The 16,006-nt window shown below is 40.2% G+C and overlaps 1 protein-coding gene across 5 annotated transcripts in view; it reads right to left on the bottom strand.

The window, feature by feature from the left end:
* ksr1a (kinase suppressor of ras 1a) overlaps window positions 1-16,006 on the bottom strand; it is a 32,301-nt gene that overhangs the window by 13,777 nt on the left and 2,518 nt on the right. For 3 of the 5 annotated variants that reach the window (XM_086098817.1, XM_086098816.1, XM_086098818.1), the window contains exons 1-2: window positions 13,837-14,391; window positions 2,763-2,903 (exon numbers count right to left, since the gene is read on the bottom strand). In XM_086098817.1, coding sequence (XP_085954943.1) covers window positions 2,763-2,903; window positions 13,837-14,085 — 390 coding nt within the window. In that variant the 5' untranslated portion in view covers window positions 14,086-14,391. Of the gene's footprint in view, window positions 1-2,762; window positions 2,904-10,991; window positions 11,049-13,836; window positions 14,392-16,006 lie in introns of those variants that run through there. The other 2 variants (XM_086098820.1, XM_086098819.1) reach the window with 2 other exon arrangements.

The following is a 16,006-nucleotide window of genomic DNA, read 5'->3' as shown; positions in this document are numbered from 1 at the left end:
ATGTAATCACTTAGCATAATTGCCATGGATACATTTGCAATGTACAGCCAGAGGAGGGAGGCGCACATTTTTGAAGCAAGTTTGAAATTTGAACGGTGGAAATCGGAAGTATTGTTTCTCAGGCAAAAAAGTGAGGAGAATTAAAAGAAAGAAGAAGAAAACTTCAAGAAAATTCTGTCTCAAGTTGCTCACACAATCATTAACAATCCACTGGAAACTATCAAGCGGGAACACCTACATTTTTCCCAGAGCACAGAGATGTGAGCGAATACAACAATTTATGAATCAGAAGGAAACAAGAGCAAGCCCAGTGAGTTTGGGATGTTGTTTTTGGACATGGGAAGTGCGCAGTTGCTTATCAGTCAGGTCAAAGCTGCGCTTCGCCAGGGCAAACAGTGATCAGAAAGCAAGGCCAATGTCCTACTGTAGGCAAAGGGAAGTGCACAAACAGAGAAAAAGATTTGTGAAAGTGGGAGTGGACCTTTCTCAATCATTTGTATTACGGGCATAGAAATGAGACCAAGTGCCAGCTAACATATTTGCTTGAACAAAGACACGCTGTACCTTTAACCCCTTCAGACCCATAAATGATTTCAAGGTAAGATGATTTGAGACCACCGATTGCAACATTCCAAAAATACGCATGGTAAGGTTAACTGAAGACTAGATATGAGTGTGATATATATATTTTTTCATTGGGTGGATACTTTTTCCATTGATGGATGAAATCAATTTGAAATTATTTTGTAGTATTTTAAATGACGTTCATTTTGCATGCAGCCTTTTTCCGTTTCCCCAAATACCAATACGTGACAGACATGGCCCCCAAACCAAGGCCTGAAACACTGAATAAGATAAACACAATCAAATCTCTCAATTGTGTAACTCCGAATGAGCTAAGCTTCAGTTCTCCTCTGGAGAATTGCATAATGTGCGCACGTGGAATTCAATTAAGTATGATGCAGTTTACGGCACATAAACATACCTCGAGTAGTGTCAATCAGAAGAACCATATTTGGAAAAAGCAGATTGTAACGATATACACTGCACTCTTCTGTGTGCTATTTGACTCGTTGCTCCAAATACGTGATTTAAATATATTTAGCGTTTCAAATCAAGTGTTGTGAGAATTTTGCGTGGAATCAAACCGAGTATGGCTGATTTAATTGAATATATTATAGGGAATAAGTTAATCTAAAGTGACGAAAGTGGAAAATTACTATTATGATGTACGGCGGGGATGTATTAAAGAACAACAAGCAGGAGAAACATCCTCGACGATCACGTTACGGTGAGGTCATAACACAAAAGCAAACAAGGACAAGAAAAAACAAACAGTAGTTGACAGTTTGCAGCTGCACAGGAAGGAAAGCAAGTAAAGGGAGAGGGAAAAAAAATTGCAGTCAAATATGACGAACAAATATGTTGAGGAATGACAGCGACAACGAATTTGCCAGACGGAAGCAAAAATGAATGATGTATTTCTTTCAAGTATGTCCTGTAAATGTAGTCCCTGCGAGTAGAATACAAGTAAAGCAGGAACTTTGCAGAAAGATATCTTTCTTTTAAGACCGTCTCCTCAGCAATAGGTCAGAATAAGCTAAATATTTAGTGCTGAACAGTCAGGGCCTTTCATTCCAGGCAACATCCAGTATTTATCTGAGAGGAAACCCGCTAGGCAACAAAGTCACATGCTTTTATGCTGAATTTTGTATTTAAGGGTCAATGACACCCCCCGCCCTTTTTTTTTTTCCCAGAGCAGTTCTGGTAATCAATGACTTCATTTGAGGAGTGGCTTTCTACTTTCGAGGAATAATTTTTTACAGGCTAATCCCAGAACAGAAACCTGAAACAAGGGTTTTATTAAACGCAAAAATTAGGGCTGCTCGATTATGAAGAAAATATTAAACACGATTAATTTGGTAAAAATTGCAATCACGATTAGGACAATCATTAGTTTTTTTTGGTACAAAATAAGAAAATGATTAAACATGTAAAAAACATTACGACAAATACATTTCTTTGAAACACTATGATTATGCAAGTTCCTTTTGGACCAAACAAGATTGATTAAATTAGTCATTTTAAAATAAAAATGGTGCAAATATATAAATTTAAACAATTCAAAATCTGTATTAATAATCTTTTATTTTGGTTTACGATTATGCCTATTTTGTAGTTGTGGAGTTTAATAATTGAATTTCAATTAATTGCACAGCCCTAATAAAAATGTGACAAAATAATGAATGAACAATTGTTTTTATTTTTTATATGACAGTTTTCATTTCTTAAAACATTCAGTGGGAAGTATATAAATATATATATATAAAAAAAAGAAGAAAAAAAAAAAGAGTACATTTCTGTTTAAACTTAGTAGCTCTGAAAGACTTGTGTGGTCTTTTAGTAAACGCTTAAAAATAAAATCTACTGTAGCGTAATTTTGAGAACATTTGTTTCGCAGACCTCATAAGTCATTATTTTCTTAATGACCTTAGCTTTCATATCATAGTTTGTTGTGCTACATAAATGCCACGTGCAATATAAATGCACTCCGTTTACCATTTAATGCCGTGCGTCTCAATTATTTTTTGTCATGCCCCTCCAGGAAGAAGAAAAATATTTACCCTGCCCCTCACCCCCACACACAGCTAGTATCATTTGTCAAGGTACATCACTGCAAAGAAGCTAATGCTCCTTGTACACGCAATTACAATGAGAGCGCCACTGACACCTACTGCAGTGGATGTGCAATTACACTTTACCTCAATGAGTTCCGGTCGTAAGTTGATGGTGCGGAGCCAGTCTCGCAAACGCGGATAGCTGTCCAGGCTGTCGGGCCTCTCGGTCTCTGGCACTTTAAGCTTGCACTGCAGCTGTTTACAGCTGTATTTCACCAGCTTCACCTGTAGGGGGCAATAGAGAGACTCATGAGGGAGGGGCAACCACAGAAGAAGTTGCGGTTGACTAGCAGGAATACATGCTGTACAATATTAGCTTTTTCCGTTCTGAACTGCACAAACCCGCTGTAACAAGTTGAAGTTACAACACAATTTGTCATACCTGCAAGTGTGCGTTTGACCTAATTTCAGTGCCCACAGCGTGCAAGACACCTTTTGAATTTGAATGACTTCACTCACGAGTACTTCTACACATTTAACGTGACTAAATTGAATACAAATTGACAAAGATTTTTTTTCTAAAAGCTCAGTTTTGACACCACCACACATTAGGTTTTTAAGGTTACGTTAAAGCAGATTTTAATACAAGGCTGAATGGCAGCGGTCCCGTGAGTAAGTATAATATGTATTACAAAGAACACCGCAGTATTGGTTTGCAGGCCGAGTGGTGCGGCGGATTGTGTGTCCGCTTATCGCGCCGACTATCTGCATGGGTCCATTACAGCAGGCGGCACCTTCAAGATGAGCCGTGCAACACCATCTACCTCACAACCAGCCAAACACCTCGAGTGCTTGAGCACTGAATAGGAGCGCACGTCTTTCTCTGCTCATTCAATTCTCTCGGTGACAGGCAAAGATTAAAAACTCACACAGACGGTGCTCTGGGAAAGGCTGGCCTTGAAATGTAAAAATAAATAAATAAAGATGTCTTTGTGGAAGCGCACAAAAAGCATCTATAGTGGAGGTCAGGCACTGAAAAGGAAAAAGATGGTGTCAGCCGTCTGCTACGTTTCAGCACAAGATCGACACAAGATTTAGTATTGAATGGAAATGTCAATGAAACAAACCTTTATAGTAAAAGTCAACTCAAAAATTGCCTTTACATTGTTCTACAAGTGGAAACACAGCATTCTGATAAATATTGTTTGCGGAATGTGAGTTAAATAGCAAAATCCAACTGTTTTTAAAAATGTCAGGAGGCGGCCATTTTGTCACTTTGCTGTCGACTGAAAATGACATCACAGTTGCTCAGGGCTCAGGTAACGACCAATCACGACTCATCTGTTTTCTGAAGCTGAGTCGTGATTGGTGGTTACCTGAGCAACTGTGATGTCATTTTTAGTGGAAAGTGGCAAAATGGCCACTCCCCTGCTGCTTAATTCATATTGCACAAACACAATATTAATCAGAGTACCGTGTTTAGACGAGTGGGGATGCACGGAACATATTATTGTAAATACATTTTTTGTGTTGCCTTCACTTTTAAGGGTTTACATAGTTTTTTTGTAAATTGTTTCCCTTCAAAATATTTGATAGACATTTCTAATTAAATTATTCATCCATTTATCCATTTTCTTATTATCGCTAATTAAAAACTTTTAGTTTCACTCAAATGAGGGAAACTTGATTGAGTTGTTTTCGTCACACCACTAAAATTAGGCACACCTGCACAATAATAATATCCAACATTCTGTACAGTTAAGTAAAATGAGAACCACAACTCGGTTTTATGCAGTGCAGTTGAATGATTTTTTTCAGACTTATTCAGAAGCTCATATTCCAAACCAATAGTTTGACAAAATGAATAGAATGCTCAGTCAATATGTAGTCTGATTTGAAGTGACATTAGCAGCACAGTTGCAAGCATGACTTAGGGCCAACAAGTGAAAATAGCTCCTGAAAATTGAAAGGCAGCTTTTTTGCTCTTACTTCCTCATTTTGTCACAGGCTGGCCCCTGCATATTTTAATAAACACGCAAATAAACTCCATGAATTGTGTTTCTTGAGCCTCGGGATGGAAACACACCATCCGCAGGCAAATTCACACCTCACTAGATGCGGCTAACAAAGCTAGCCCCGTTTCGCCTCCCTGTACTCTATTGCGGCCTGTGACGTCAGGTTACCTAGCAACCTCTCTTCTGAATCGTCAGCAACATTTCAGTGGGATTTTCCCATGCATGTGAAACACTGAGCGCTGACAAAACGCAACCCCAGATATAAATGTCATCACGCGGCTCTGCGCAGCAACAAAATAGGGCGGGCATCTGACGGAGCTTTTGACTCATCTGTTATCTTGCTAAATAACGGCGAGAAGTCCCCTAGTCCCTCATTAATATCACTGAGATGGCATTTAGGTTGAGCGCACAAGCGTGTCAACAAACCAAGATAACAACAGGCCTCTCTTCTTTCATATTATTTTTGGTGCAGAGTAGCGAAAGCAGCTATTGACGCGTGGCCTGGAGGTGGGCGGTGGCGGTGGCGGCGGGGAGACAAATGGCGTCAGAGCCCACCTGTCAGCCCAGCTCAACGGCACCATGGCGACGGCCTAATGCTGTGCGGGGATGAGTGACGGCCAACGTGTCGGCCAGGACGGGTGAGGAGAGCAAAAAGAGAGCGAGGCCCAGCAGCAGCCCGTCTGACACAGCAGAGTCTCGGCCCAGCAGAACCCGCCGCCGCTCAGATTGTTCCTGGCGCTTGCTGATGCAGCCACATTATGGCACCTGCCAAGGGGAGGGGAGGGGGGCCTGATGGAAAACTGGGCAACAAAATTCTGTTCAAAGACGGGCTATAATAATATTGCACTGAAAATGTATTTTATGTTTGTGTGTGTGTTGGGGGCTTGTTATTGTATTATGGATGTTTTAATTGCTTAGCACCTTGAGTTTTATTTTAATGTATGAAAGGTGCTATATAAATAAAGTTTGATTGATTGATTGATAGTTACATGCCACTAAGGTACAGGTAACATGAGGCCTGCGGGCCAGTTCACGCCATCCATGCAATCCATTGTGGACCACAAAAGCTTGCAACAATTTCCTCTTTCGAAAGTGGTTATCCACTATGAAAATGCTAATCAAACTCATGGCTAATTATATAAACATAAAATGAACATATAAACTCTTTTCTTTTTTCCTAATCTTGTTTTCTTTTTTTACTTCAATTTATATTGTAGACCTGTGATGTGTTTTCTTTGTGTCTATATGTTCAATAAAGAACCAAAATCACAATATGATATTCCGTAAGATACAAGAAAAATGACCCTAACCCTCGGGAAAAAGTTTTCTAATTAAATAAAATTTAATAAAAAGATGTGAATGCACAGAATCGAATCGAACCAAAACGTTTCACTATAGAATATATAAAGATATGTACTGAATCGTCTTTTATTGGGGAGTTATATATTACAAGGGAATGGCACATTTACAGTACTGAGAAGTTCATTCAAATGTATGTAAAATGACAACAACAAAGTCATTTTACCCTTAACCATTTAAATCTCACCCTCTTGAACTGATCGGAAACCCACTGGGTTGAATCGGATCGAATCGTTCCACTAATCCAACCACCCTTGAATGGTTTTCTAACCCCGCATATCGAAAACCGTATCCAAATGTCTTTTCTAATACAAAGGTAAGGTGCTTTTATAAAACAACTCACTTTCTAAAAACAAAAGTTTTAAGTTATTGAAGTTTTACATCAAATGTGTTCCTGTTTACATAAATTAAACCAAAAATGTATTTAGCATTTCGTTCCCTTACTGTATCCAATGTGAAAGCCACCACAAAGTAACAAACAAATTGCGATGTTGGTGCTGCGTTACGCCGCTAGCGATAATACATTATAAGCGCTCCTTAAGAGTAACCACAACGACAACGTGGCCCACGATAAAAACAAGGCCAAGCAAAACAGCAACAAACAAAACAGAAATCAACCAGATGTGGACAGATGCCACCGTACGTCCATTCGAAGGTTTTGCTTTCACACTAAAATGGGCCGACCATACCAAAGCAATGATCAACCTCTACAATGTGTGTCAAGAGAAGAAAATACATGTATCAGTCTTCAAGGGAGCAGGAGCACGCTTTCCAGTAATCCTAATACTGGGCTGCTTTCAAGGACAGACGGCATATTTTAGGAGCAAATCATGATGCACAGTTTGGAGCTGATCTAAGAAAAATGTGTCAGGAGTCAGGAGATAAAAATAGGGCAGGCAGCGAGGCCAAGATAGGCAGGAGCCGGGTCACATGACCTTTAAGGGGCACGCACATGCTTGATAGTCTCGGACAATGGCTTGCTTGAAGCCCCTCCCTCTTCTAACATTGTTATCTCCTTCGGTCGTGACCTCCTAAGCGTGGAGGGGAGGGGGGGGGGGGTATATCTAAGCAAATGTATCAGCAGTCACCGTTAAACATAAAATGAACCCATTATTTCGATTGTAGTGGGAATATTTATTGTAATGTACAAACAAATGAGAATAGATGGCCTTTTAACATCGCAAATAACAGTTGGAGCAAAAGGAACACGGCCCCCTCCTCCTTCCCGCCGCAAAATTACAAGACGCAACTAATCCTGGGTGGGTTTAAGAATAGATCAAGGCCTGCCTACACGATTCCACAACCCCCATTTCCACTCTTTTGCAGGTTCACACGCTGCGGGTCTAAACGGAAATGCAGACAGGGTCAGTGTTGCTGCAATCACCAAAGTCGCGCTTCCTCAGTACTCGCATGTCAGCGACGTTCGCTATTGTTTTCTCCTCAGCTACACGCGCACGCGGACACACACACGCTCGGCAGTTGTCACGTCATAAGCGGCGGCGCTGCCAATTGGCTTTGATTCCCCCCTCCCCTTTCCTCCCTGCTCTCCTAGCCTCTTTGCGCGTCATTTGATTTTCTTATTTAACAGCCTACCCTACTGAAAATGCGTAGGAAGAGAAGATGTCTAAATATAGATGCAGCCAAAACAGCTCACGCTACATGCGCACGGCAGAGGCTCTCTCCCGCGCGGAGAGGAGACAAAACACAGTGGCGCCATGTTGCTTGATGATCGCCGCCACGCCATAATTAAAAAGAAAATCGAGTGCATTTCTTTTGTAAAGAAAAACAATAACCAGTAATGCATTTAAATACAACACAGATCATGAACACAACTCCTTGCTGCATGCTCACGTTCTATTTAAAAAAAAAAAACAAAAAAAAAACGACAGACCTCAAAGGCAGTGCAAAGTGGATATGATGGAGCCCAAATCAGAAATCTATGAAGAGTCAGAGTGCAAGTAGAACGTAGGCAGCGCGAGAGGCAGACAGAGGCCAGACTGAGTGGGATTAACATGCGTAAAGTGAAGTAGCGGTTAGCACTCCATGTGGAGAGGCCGCTATCATTATCCTCTCACTGGCAAGGCAGAACAACACCACGGTTCAAGTGGAATAATAAAGCTGTCTCAATGAGCATGTAAAGTGAATTGGAGTCGCTCTTGATTACACTCCAGTGCAATGTTGAAGCAAGGCCGCTTTGCGCCACCTGCGAGAGCGACTTTGACCTCACGGTGTTCACGTGGTGGTATTAAAACTCAAGCGGAGATGCCATCCCTCCCTATCATGACTAATTTTTTTGCGACTGAACGGTACGCTGGTGATGCTCGCTGGACTTTTCCAAGCCAATCGCAAAGTTAACCAGTTTCCCATGAAAATTAATATCATGCTAACATGCTACAGTTGATATGCTAATATATAGCAAGTCGGCTACTTTTTGAAAGAGAAGCTCAATTACTAACATGCTAACAGTCGCTATTGTTAACGCAAAGCAAGATGTACTAGTTTAGTAATACATGAAATGCCGATTAGTCTCAATAATATTAACCATCGGTCCGATTCTCTGCTTGGGATGCGGCACTTACTAAGTGGAGACCACACTGAGTTTTCACATACAAAGTGAAGACCTCGCTGCCAAGTGGGTACATTTTGGAGGTAACCTTTTGTTTAGAGCTCATTTTAAAAAGCTAAAGACTTGGTTTTAGAGTTTAGGTTTGAATTGGGTTATGGTCGAGGTTAGGGTAAGGAATAGGGATGCTTATATCGTTGTCGTCCTGTCACGATATTAAAATTTCCATTTGGGCAGTTCCAAGTTCCACCCTCTGGTGGCTAATTTTTTGTTTTCACAAGGCATATTTTGGCCCTTCTATGTTTAAAATCCACGCTAATGGTCAGATGAAGGGGAACATAATATGCTTGTGAAGCGAGTCAATATGTGCAGGAACTCAATGTGTGCGTGCATTAGCAATGAAGTACCTCAATATTAAGTGTTATTAGAGATTGTAGGTTGTTTATATGCATTGCTATTATGTACAAAATCACAATATTGTGTGTACCTCTTTTTTTTTTTTACAATAGTGTGACCTTTTTTTTTTATATTGCCAACCTCCCCACAATATCAAGATATCATATCGTGATATTTGGATATGGGAATGGGGGTAGGTAATCATTTTTGATGGTTGAGGTTAGAAAAAGGCAATATGTCAATGACAAGTCCCCACTTGGATAGTCGACTGTGTGCGCTTGGGTGTTGATAGTGTTTAAAAGGAAAGTCAACCCCAAAATTTTCTTTACAATAATATGAGCTATAGAACCTCATGCGTTTAAACATGGTATTCCAATGAATGTGTTTGTGGAATATGAGTTAAGCAGCAAAATCCACCGATTCTTGTCCATCTCAGAGGGAGGCCATTTTGACACTTGCTGTCGACTGAAAACGACATCACAGTCAGTTGCTCAATAATGACCAATTGTGGCTCAACCGTTTTCTGAAGCTGAGCCGTAATTGGCCGTTGCCTGAGCCCTGAGCAAATAACTGTGATGTCATTTTCAGTCGAAAGCAAGTGTCAAAATGGCCTCCCCCTTCGTCTGGGAAAAAAACCCAGACAGATTTTGTGGCTTAAATCATATTCCACAAATGCAATACTAAACAGAATGCTGTGTTTAGACTAGTGAGGACCCATACAACATTTTTTTTGGTCCAAGCTTTGGACTACTCGTTTTCGGAATTAGAACAGGTTAATATGCACAAGAAAAACCTATTCAAAAACAGAAACAGTTTAGGCAATATGAGTAAAATATGTAGCCCAGTGTATCAAATTGATCGAATATTTTTTTTTTAAAGGATTCCTGGTGCCCATCCACTCAGGTGGCCATTAGCGCGCGTAGCTGAACAATACACACTCACTGAAATCTGTTCGTTTGGCTGATTTTCATGAATAATAAAGAAAAAGATCATATGCGACTATGAGCAATGTTAACATGGGCTGTTTATGTGTTCGGAGAAGCACTGCTGCTGTCTGCTTAGTGGCTGTTAGGGGTAATGCTTGCTCTGCAGTAGGCTCACAATGACACAAATGTAAAGTGTAAATTGATCTCTTAAAAAACTAGTAATACAGTACGAAACTAAAAGGTTACTTTTGGCTTTACATCGCGGGTAATTAACTTCTGAAACTGTACAGTGTATGACCAACAAAAGCAACATCGATGATGACCTCTTGGAGGGTGCAGATAATAGCATAGGTTTGGGAGATCACATGGCTGTACTTGTAAGTTTTTTAATTATGACAAAAAATAAAAAATAAAGAAGAAGAGAAGAGATATGGGTTTAAAAGATGACCTCCTGATACAAAGCACATAAGACTACTGCTGGAAAGAGGAATTAAGGCTCCAAATCTCATGATGCATGCTAAGCATTCTATTCTTCAAGTCCACATGGTGATTTCTGCTATTATTTCCCTATTTCTAGATATAGTTTTCATGGAAAGATATTGATCTTTAAAGTCTACATCAAGTAGGCTAATGAAACTGAAAAAAAAAAAAAAAAAAAAAAAAAAAGCAGTGAATGAACTAATGTATGTCTCTTTTTCCCCTCAAATAAATAGACAGCTGCAACATTTAGCAGGTACTGCTCATCCATCTCGTTGGTGTGTGGGAGTGTCAAACAAATGTCAATCTTGCGAAATGAATTTGAACCAAAGTGGAACTTAATAAATTAACGGAAATATCAAGACTACAACAAGACAGATCACAAATTTGCAATTAACAAGCTTTGCACAGACCTTGTCAGCACCCTGAATCAATGTTAAACATTTTAATTTAAGTCATTGTGCTCTAACAAATCAGTAAGATGTTTTTTTTTAAGTTATTTTGAAGCTATTATGCGTAATGTAAACTTTCTAACAGAAGACAACTTTTCACCTGAAAAATATGTGACACTGGCATGATTAAAAAGTGAATTTAGCAGTCTCGATGATGCCACTATTCTGGCGGAAAAGATACCGACCTGCATTGAGGAGGAGAGCATTGGAAAAAAGGCATCTGGAAATCACAAAGAGATTCTCGAACCAGAAATGAAAGTGGCAAGAAGTGAAGACAAAGGAAGTGAGAGCGCTGACATGCACCGCCCTGATAGCAACCAGCCACTTGAAAACACAAATGCTGTAAGACCATCTGAGCACTTGGGCACCGTAGCTGAATGATCACTAATCGGGTCAAACCACAACACTAGACACCTTTATTAATCAATGTGCAATTTGAGATTTAAAAATAAAACGAAATAAAAAGTTCTACTCTGCGCAGACATTCAACAAGGGGTTTATTTACAACGAATAGATAAACAGTAACTCTCTTGAGCGAAAAAGAAACACTAAGTTCAGACTTACACTAAAAGACAAAGTAGCCCTTGACAAGATTCGGACTGCTGGCATGAAAGGCGTTCCAAAACAATACAAGAAGGCATGACCACCCTATTGTCTCATCTCATGAGAGTTTCACAACAAATTGGTGTGGAAGGCGGCCTTGCTCAGGAAGTACTCAGCCATATCACATCCACTTCCAGGGTGACATACATGCCTGGCCTGCCTGAAGGATGGCGACAACCCGAACCTAACAGAACATCAACAGGAACTGGAGATTGGCATGATCACGGGACACAACAACACAAACCAGTAATACTGGTCCAGTATTGACATTAGCTTGAAACATGTAATAAGTGCTATTATGTAAATGATGACAGCTTTTAGAAATAGAACTTCTTCTTTTTTTTTTATCCCCGTTTGTTTCATTCCTGCATAACAGATCAATTAACTGTTTAGTCATTGTAACCATCCTCTTTACTACTCACCGTTTAGGGTCATGGGGAAATAATAATTAAATTAAATAAAAGAAATAAAGCAGAGCATAAACAGATCTCGTGGCGTCCTCAAGGGAGGTCACATGAAGAAATATGTAAAAGGAATTCATGATTTTTTATACAGATATAAAAGATACATTGTCTGTGGATGAAATACAATTAAACAATTGTTTCCAATATAATTGATTGAGTGAAAAAATAGAGCAAACAATGTAAGATTTCTTTTTCTTTTTTTTTTTAATAGTGTGTAGTATTATTTACTGGTGATGCATTAAGGTTGGTTGGATTGTTGTCCTACATATCACAAGTGGAAATGTCTCATGTCCACCACCGGCTTTGTTTTTATGCAACGTTCAAGAGCATTTCAGAACTGGTGTCACAAAAGGTATATTTCAAAATCAAACGTCACGTTTTCCCCTTTGAAACATGGAGTCTAACGCACTTTCACAGTCTTCTCGGCCGCACACGCATGCACTACGTGATGCTGTCCACGTTTTCAAAACAGGTCCCCTTGAGCTTGGAAAAAAACTAACAAAGTTGCACGGAGCAATGTCAGTGCTAATCGATTCATTGGATTTATTTGAATATTGTATTAAAGTGAATTACAAAAGCATTTTCCCCCTGATTACTGTTTATTAACCAGCGATTGGGGGTTATTTCGTACTTCCTATTGGTGTAGTGCGATTGATGTTGTACTATGTTACCGGTTCGGTCATTGTTTTCCAGAGTAAAATCAGATGTTTGAAAATGTCTTATTTTGATTAAACACAGAATATAATCAGTCTTCTTTCATGAAGGACCACAGAAATCAATGAACAATTACTGTGGATATGCTGAAATCAGAGGATTTGGACCATTTTAAAATAGTTGCTGATTCATTTGATAATCGATTACTTGTCAAATAATTTTGACAGCTTTGAACGTATAGTACAAAAACAGTATGTTTTGAGGTTCTCAGTTCAAATCTCAGCTCTGGCTCTCCTTTTAGGAGTTTGCATGTGCTTATTTGAGTTTTGACCGCAGTTTCCTCCCCACATTCCAAATGCATGAATGTAGGTTAATTGAATACTCTACATTGTCCTTATATGAGAATGTGAGGGTATATCGATGTTTTGTCTATACAGTATTTACACTGAAACTGGTTGGCAAGCAGTCCATAGTGTACCCAACCTCTTACTCAAAGTCAGCTCCCTTACAACCCTAATACGGACGAGTACATTAAACGTTGGATGGATAGCCTCCAACCCTTGTAAATGCCATATGCATAATAGACACATGGTACTCTCTCTGTAGTAAATTCATCTGGTCATTACATGAGGGGAGATTGGCTATTGAAGTCTGTAGCATGATTTTTGCCGGCTAAATAATGTGAAATGTAAATGACAAACGGAGTGCGCCAGACCAATTAGAATAACGTCATTCTGCTTATTTTACCGTTAAAAAAATACATAAGCAAAAATTGTATTACTAAAAGAAAAAGGCGTGCTTCCACTGACACATAGCAGCAGAGAGCATAGTGTGCCGAGGCCCTGCGCAAAGCAATGTCAGGTCGTTACAACGCTGCATCCAGATAGATGCAGGATAGCTTAGGCTGAGCATCGAATATAAAAACAAGAACATGTTGTGCAATTCGTTTTTTTCTTTGTTAGTTTGTCAATAGTGCAGGCCTCTGGGAGTCTAAGCTACAATACAAGTGCAGCATGTGCGACGCATGCAGTTCTATAAATAAAAGCAGATTATTTAATATTAAGCCGAGATGAATTGTGCTATGAACTAAGCAATGGGAACTCCTCGGGGGAGGGACAGAGAGGTCACCCAAGAGCATTTAAGCATCTTTGAGGTGCTGATGCAAAACATAAATACATGACTCAAACGTCGTTTTTTTGTGGGGTGCCTACAAGCCAAAAAAGCCTTCGATCGAGGCGGACGTCGCGGCTTCATGACTCCGCAGTTTGACAAGACTCGCGATCTTTTGTCACAGCAACATCCAATTTACCTCCAGTGTGCGGATTTCTTGCTGCGTGAGGTCGTTGGACGCGGCGCATTTGGTCCTGAGCCCCTGTAAGCTGGAGATGGAGATATCTATCATGTTCTGGATCAGTTCGCACTGGTGGAGCGCGGCCATGGCTGCGTCGCCCCCACCGCCGCCGCCGCCGCCACCGCCGCCGCCACCGCCGCCGCTGTCCCTCTCCGGCTTCTCGCCACTCTCGACCATGTTCCCGCCGATAGTAGACACACTATCCATTCCTCGGCATTTGGACTCGGCTGGGTGGGGGGCTGGAGTCGATGGGTTAATGGATCAAATCCGACATATGCAGCAGCCCCAGCGAACTATAGTGAAAAGAAGCACCTGACCGAGCCAATGTCCCCAGCTTCCGTACAGGAGGAGGCTGATCGAAGGAAATATATCTTATTTTCTTTAAATCCAATGAATATGCTCGATGGAAGGAGGTTGTTGAAAAGTCCCTCGACGTGACGTTTTAGTCCGTTGTTTAGCGACAAGAGTCTTCTCTCCCACCCCCCGACCCCCCCAACAGACAGCTCTCTGCTAGTGGCTTTCACCGTCTGTCAGCTGTTAGGAACATCATGGGGCGCGCGGTGCACTCTGGGAAATGTAGGCTACAGGGCCTAGTCCGCCCATGACAGAAAAGGGAGCTGTTTTGTACAGATTTTAGATATTAAAGTTTCCAGTTGAGGCGAGAAACAACAAGGGGACACATTGTGAACTGGCTGTGCAAGAAAAAGTAACTATTAAAAAGTAACTATTATAAATACAACACACCAATAATTAACTATCCGAATCAGACAATGGTTTTACAAAAGAATGACAGAAGCCTAAGAGGAAATTATCAAATTTCATGCAATTTGTCGGAAAAAAACAAAGACAGGTCGCAGCCCAGGCCACTGTGGCGTACTTTCACATTGAGGCACTGGTACATTGGAATTTGAATATTTTGAAAATGGCACAACAAACCTTTATATATGGATTTTTTTTTTGTTTCTTTTGCCAGGTCCATGTGTATTCAAAATGTTTAGACCAATCAAATCAGTATAATTTTATAGCCACAGCAACAGCTTTCAGCGAAATAAAAAGTTTAAAAATTAAAATGTTTTAGAAGAAACACCCACATATTCAAGTAAATCATAATAAAATCTATGACGGACTTCCTGCTGGGTTTAACATTTGGCTCCAAGGGACTTTTTTGTAGGTCTTGGGCTGTTTTTATAAGTGAATCGTACTGAGGCTGCTTTGTTGAAAAATTGTACGGGATGAGACTGAGCCATTTTTTGAAAAAAATTATAATCTCACAATAAACTATTAAAATATTATTTTTTTGGCAGCCCTGATGTGAGTGCAAAGTTTTATGAGTTTTTGTCCATGTCATTTTTTTGTGTGAACAATGCGTTGCCACTGCAACAGAGTTTCACACACACAAAAACACAACATTTGTGGGCCTAGACACTCTCGCTGCTCGGGCCCTAATAATTACATCTATCTTTGCAATCTGCATATAGTAAATGGCAGAAGAATTAAAAAAAAATAATAATAATAATTGTGGTGTTTCATGAGATTTTCCTAATGTAAAATGGGCACCTTGGTGCAGTAAAGAGAAAGATTTTGGTCTGAGCCGGAAAAATTGTGAGCTACGTCCAACTCACAAATTCCTGTAGTCGCTCCAACATCTCAACTTCTTGTCATGTACTGTACCCATTTTTTACATGAATCATATAAAAAATAAATAATAATAAAAAAATAAAAAAAACTGCCTCTGCAGTTTCCCAGTAGCAAACACAGCCAGTATAGACCATTAAAATAGCAACACACTGGTACAGGAAACAACCTTCTGGTGCCTTGGGGAGCCACTTACATGTCTGGCTCAAGGGCACCTCAGCTGCGATGGCCTGTGCAGAATGAAGGAATTGAGCCTAGGGTCCTTCAGTCACAGGCTTTATTTTTAGCCACTCTTCCGCAGCTGTCCCAAAAGAGTGACTGTCATTATTTAACTAGAGTGCAGAAGAGCCACGTGACATCAGCAGAGGAGTCGGTATAGTGGGGTTGTAACGAAACATTCAGCTACAAATGCACTCTTTATATTAGGATAAAGCATGGACAAAGCCATTTTTGGGTGGGATTTTGCAGAAGTCTCAACAGGTGGTCCTCAAGA

This window comes from Leptonotus elevatus, chromosome 16 (assembly GCF_054856555.1).
Source record: "Leptonotus elevatus isolate MCC_2025b chromosome 16, RoL_Lele_1.0, whole genome shotgun sequence".
In the NCBI taxonomy this organism is placed as follows: Eukaryota; Metazoa; Chordata; class Actinopteri; order Syngnathiformes; family Syngnathidae; genus Leptonotus; species Leptonotus elevatus.
Note: the sequence above shows the minus strand (reverse complement) of the source record. Positions and strands in the feature narration are given on the sequence as shown.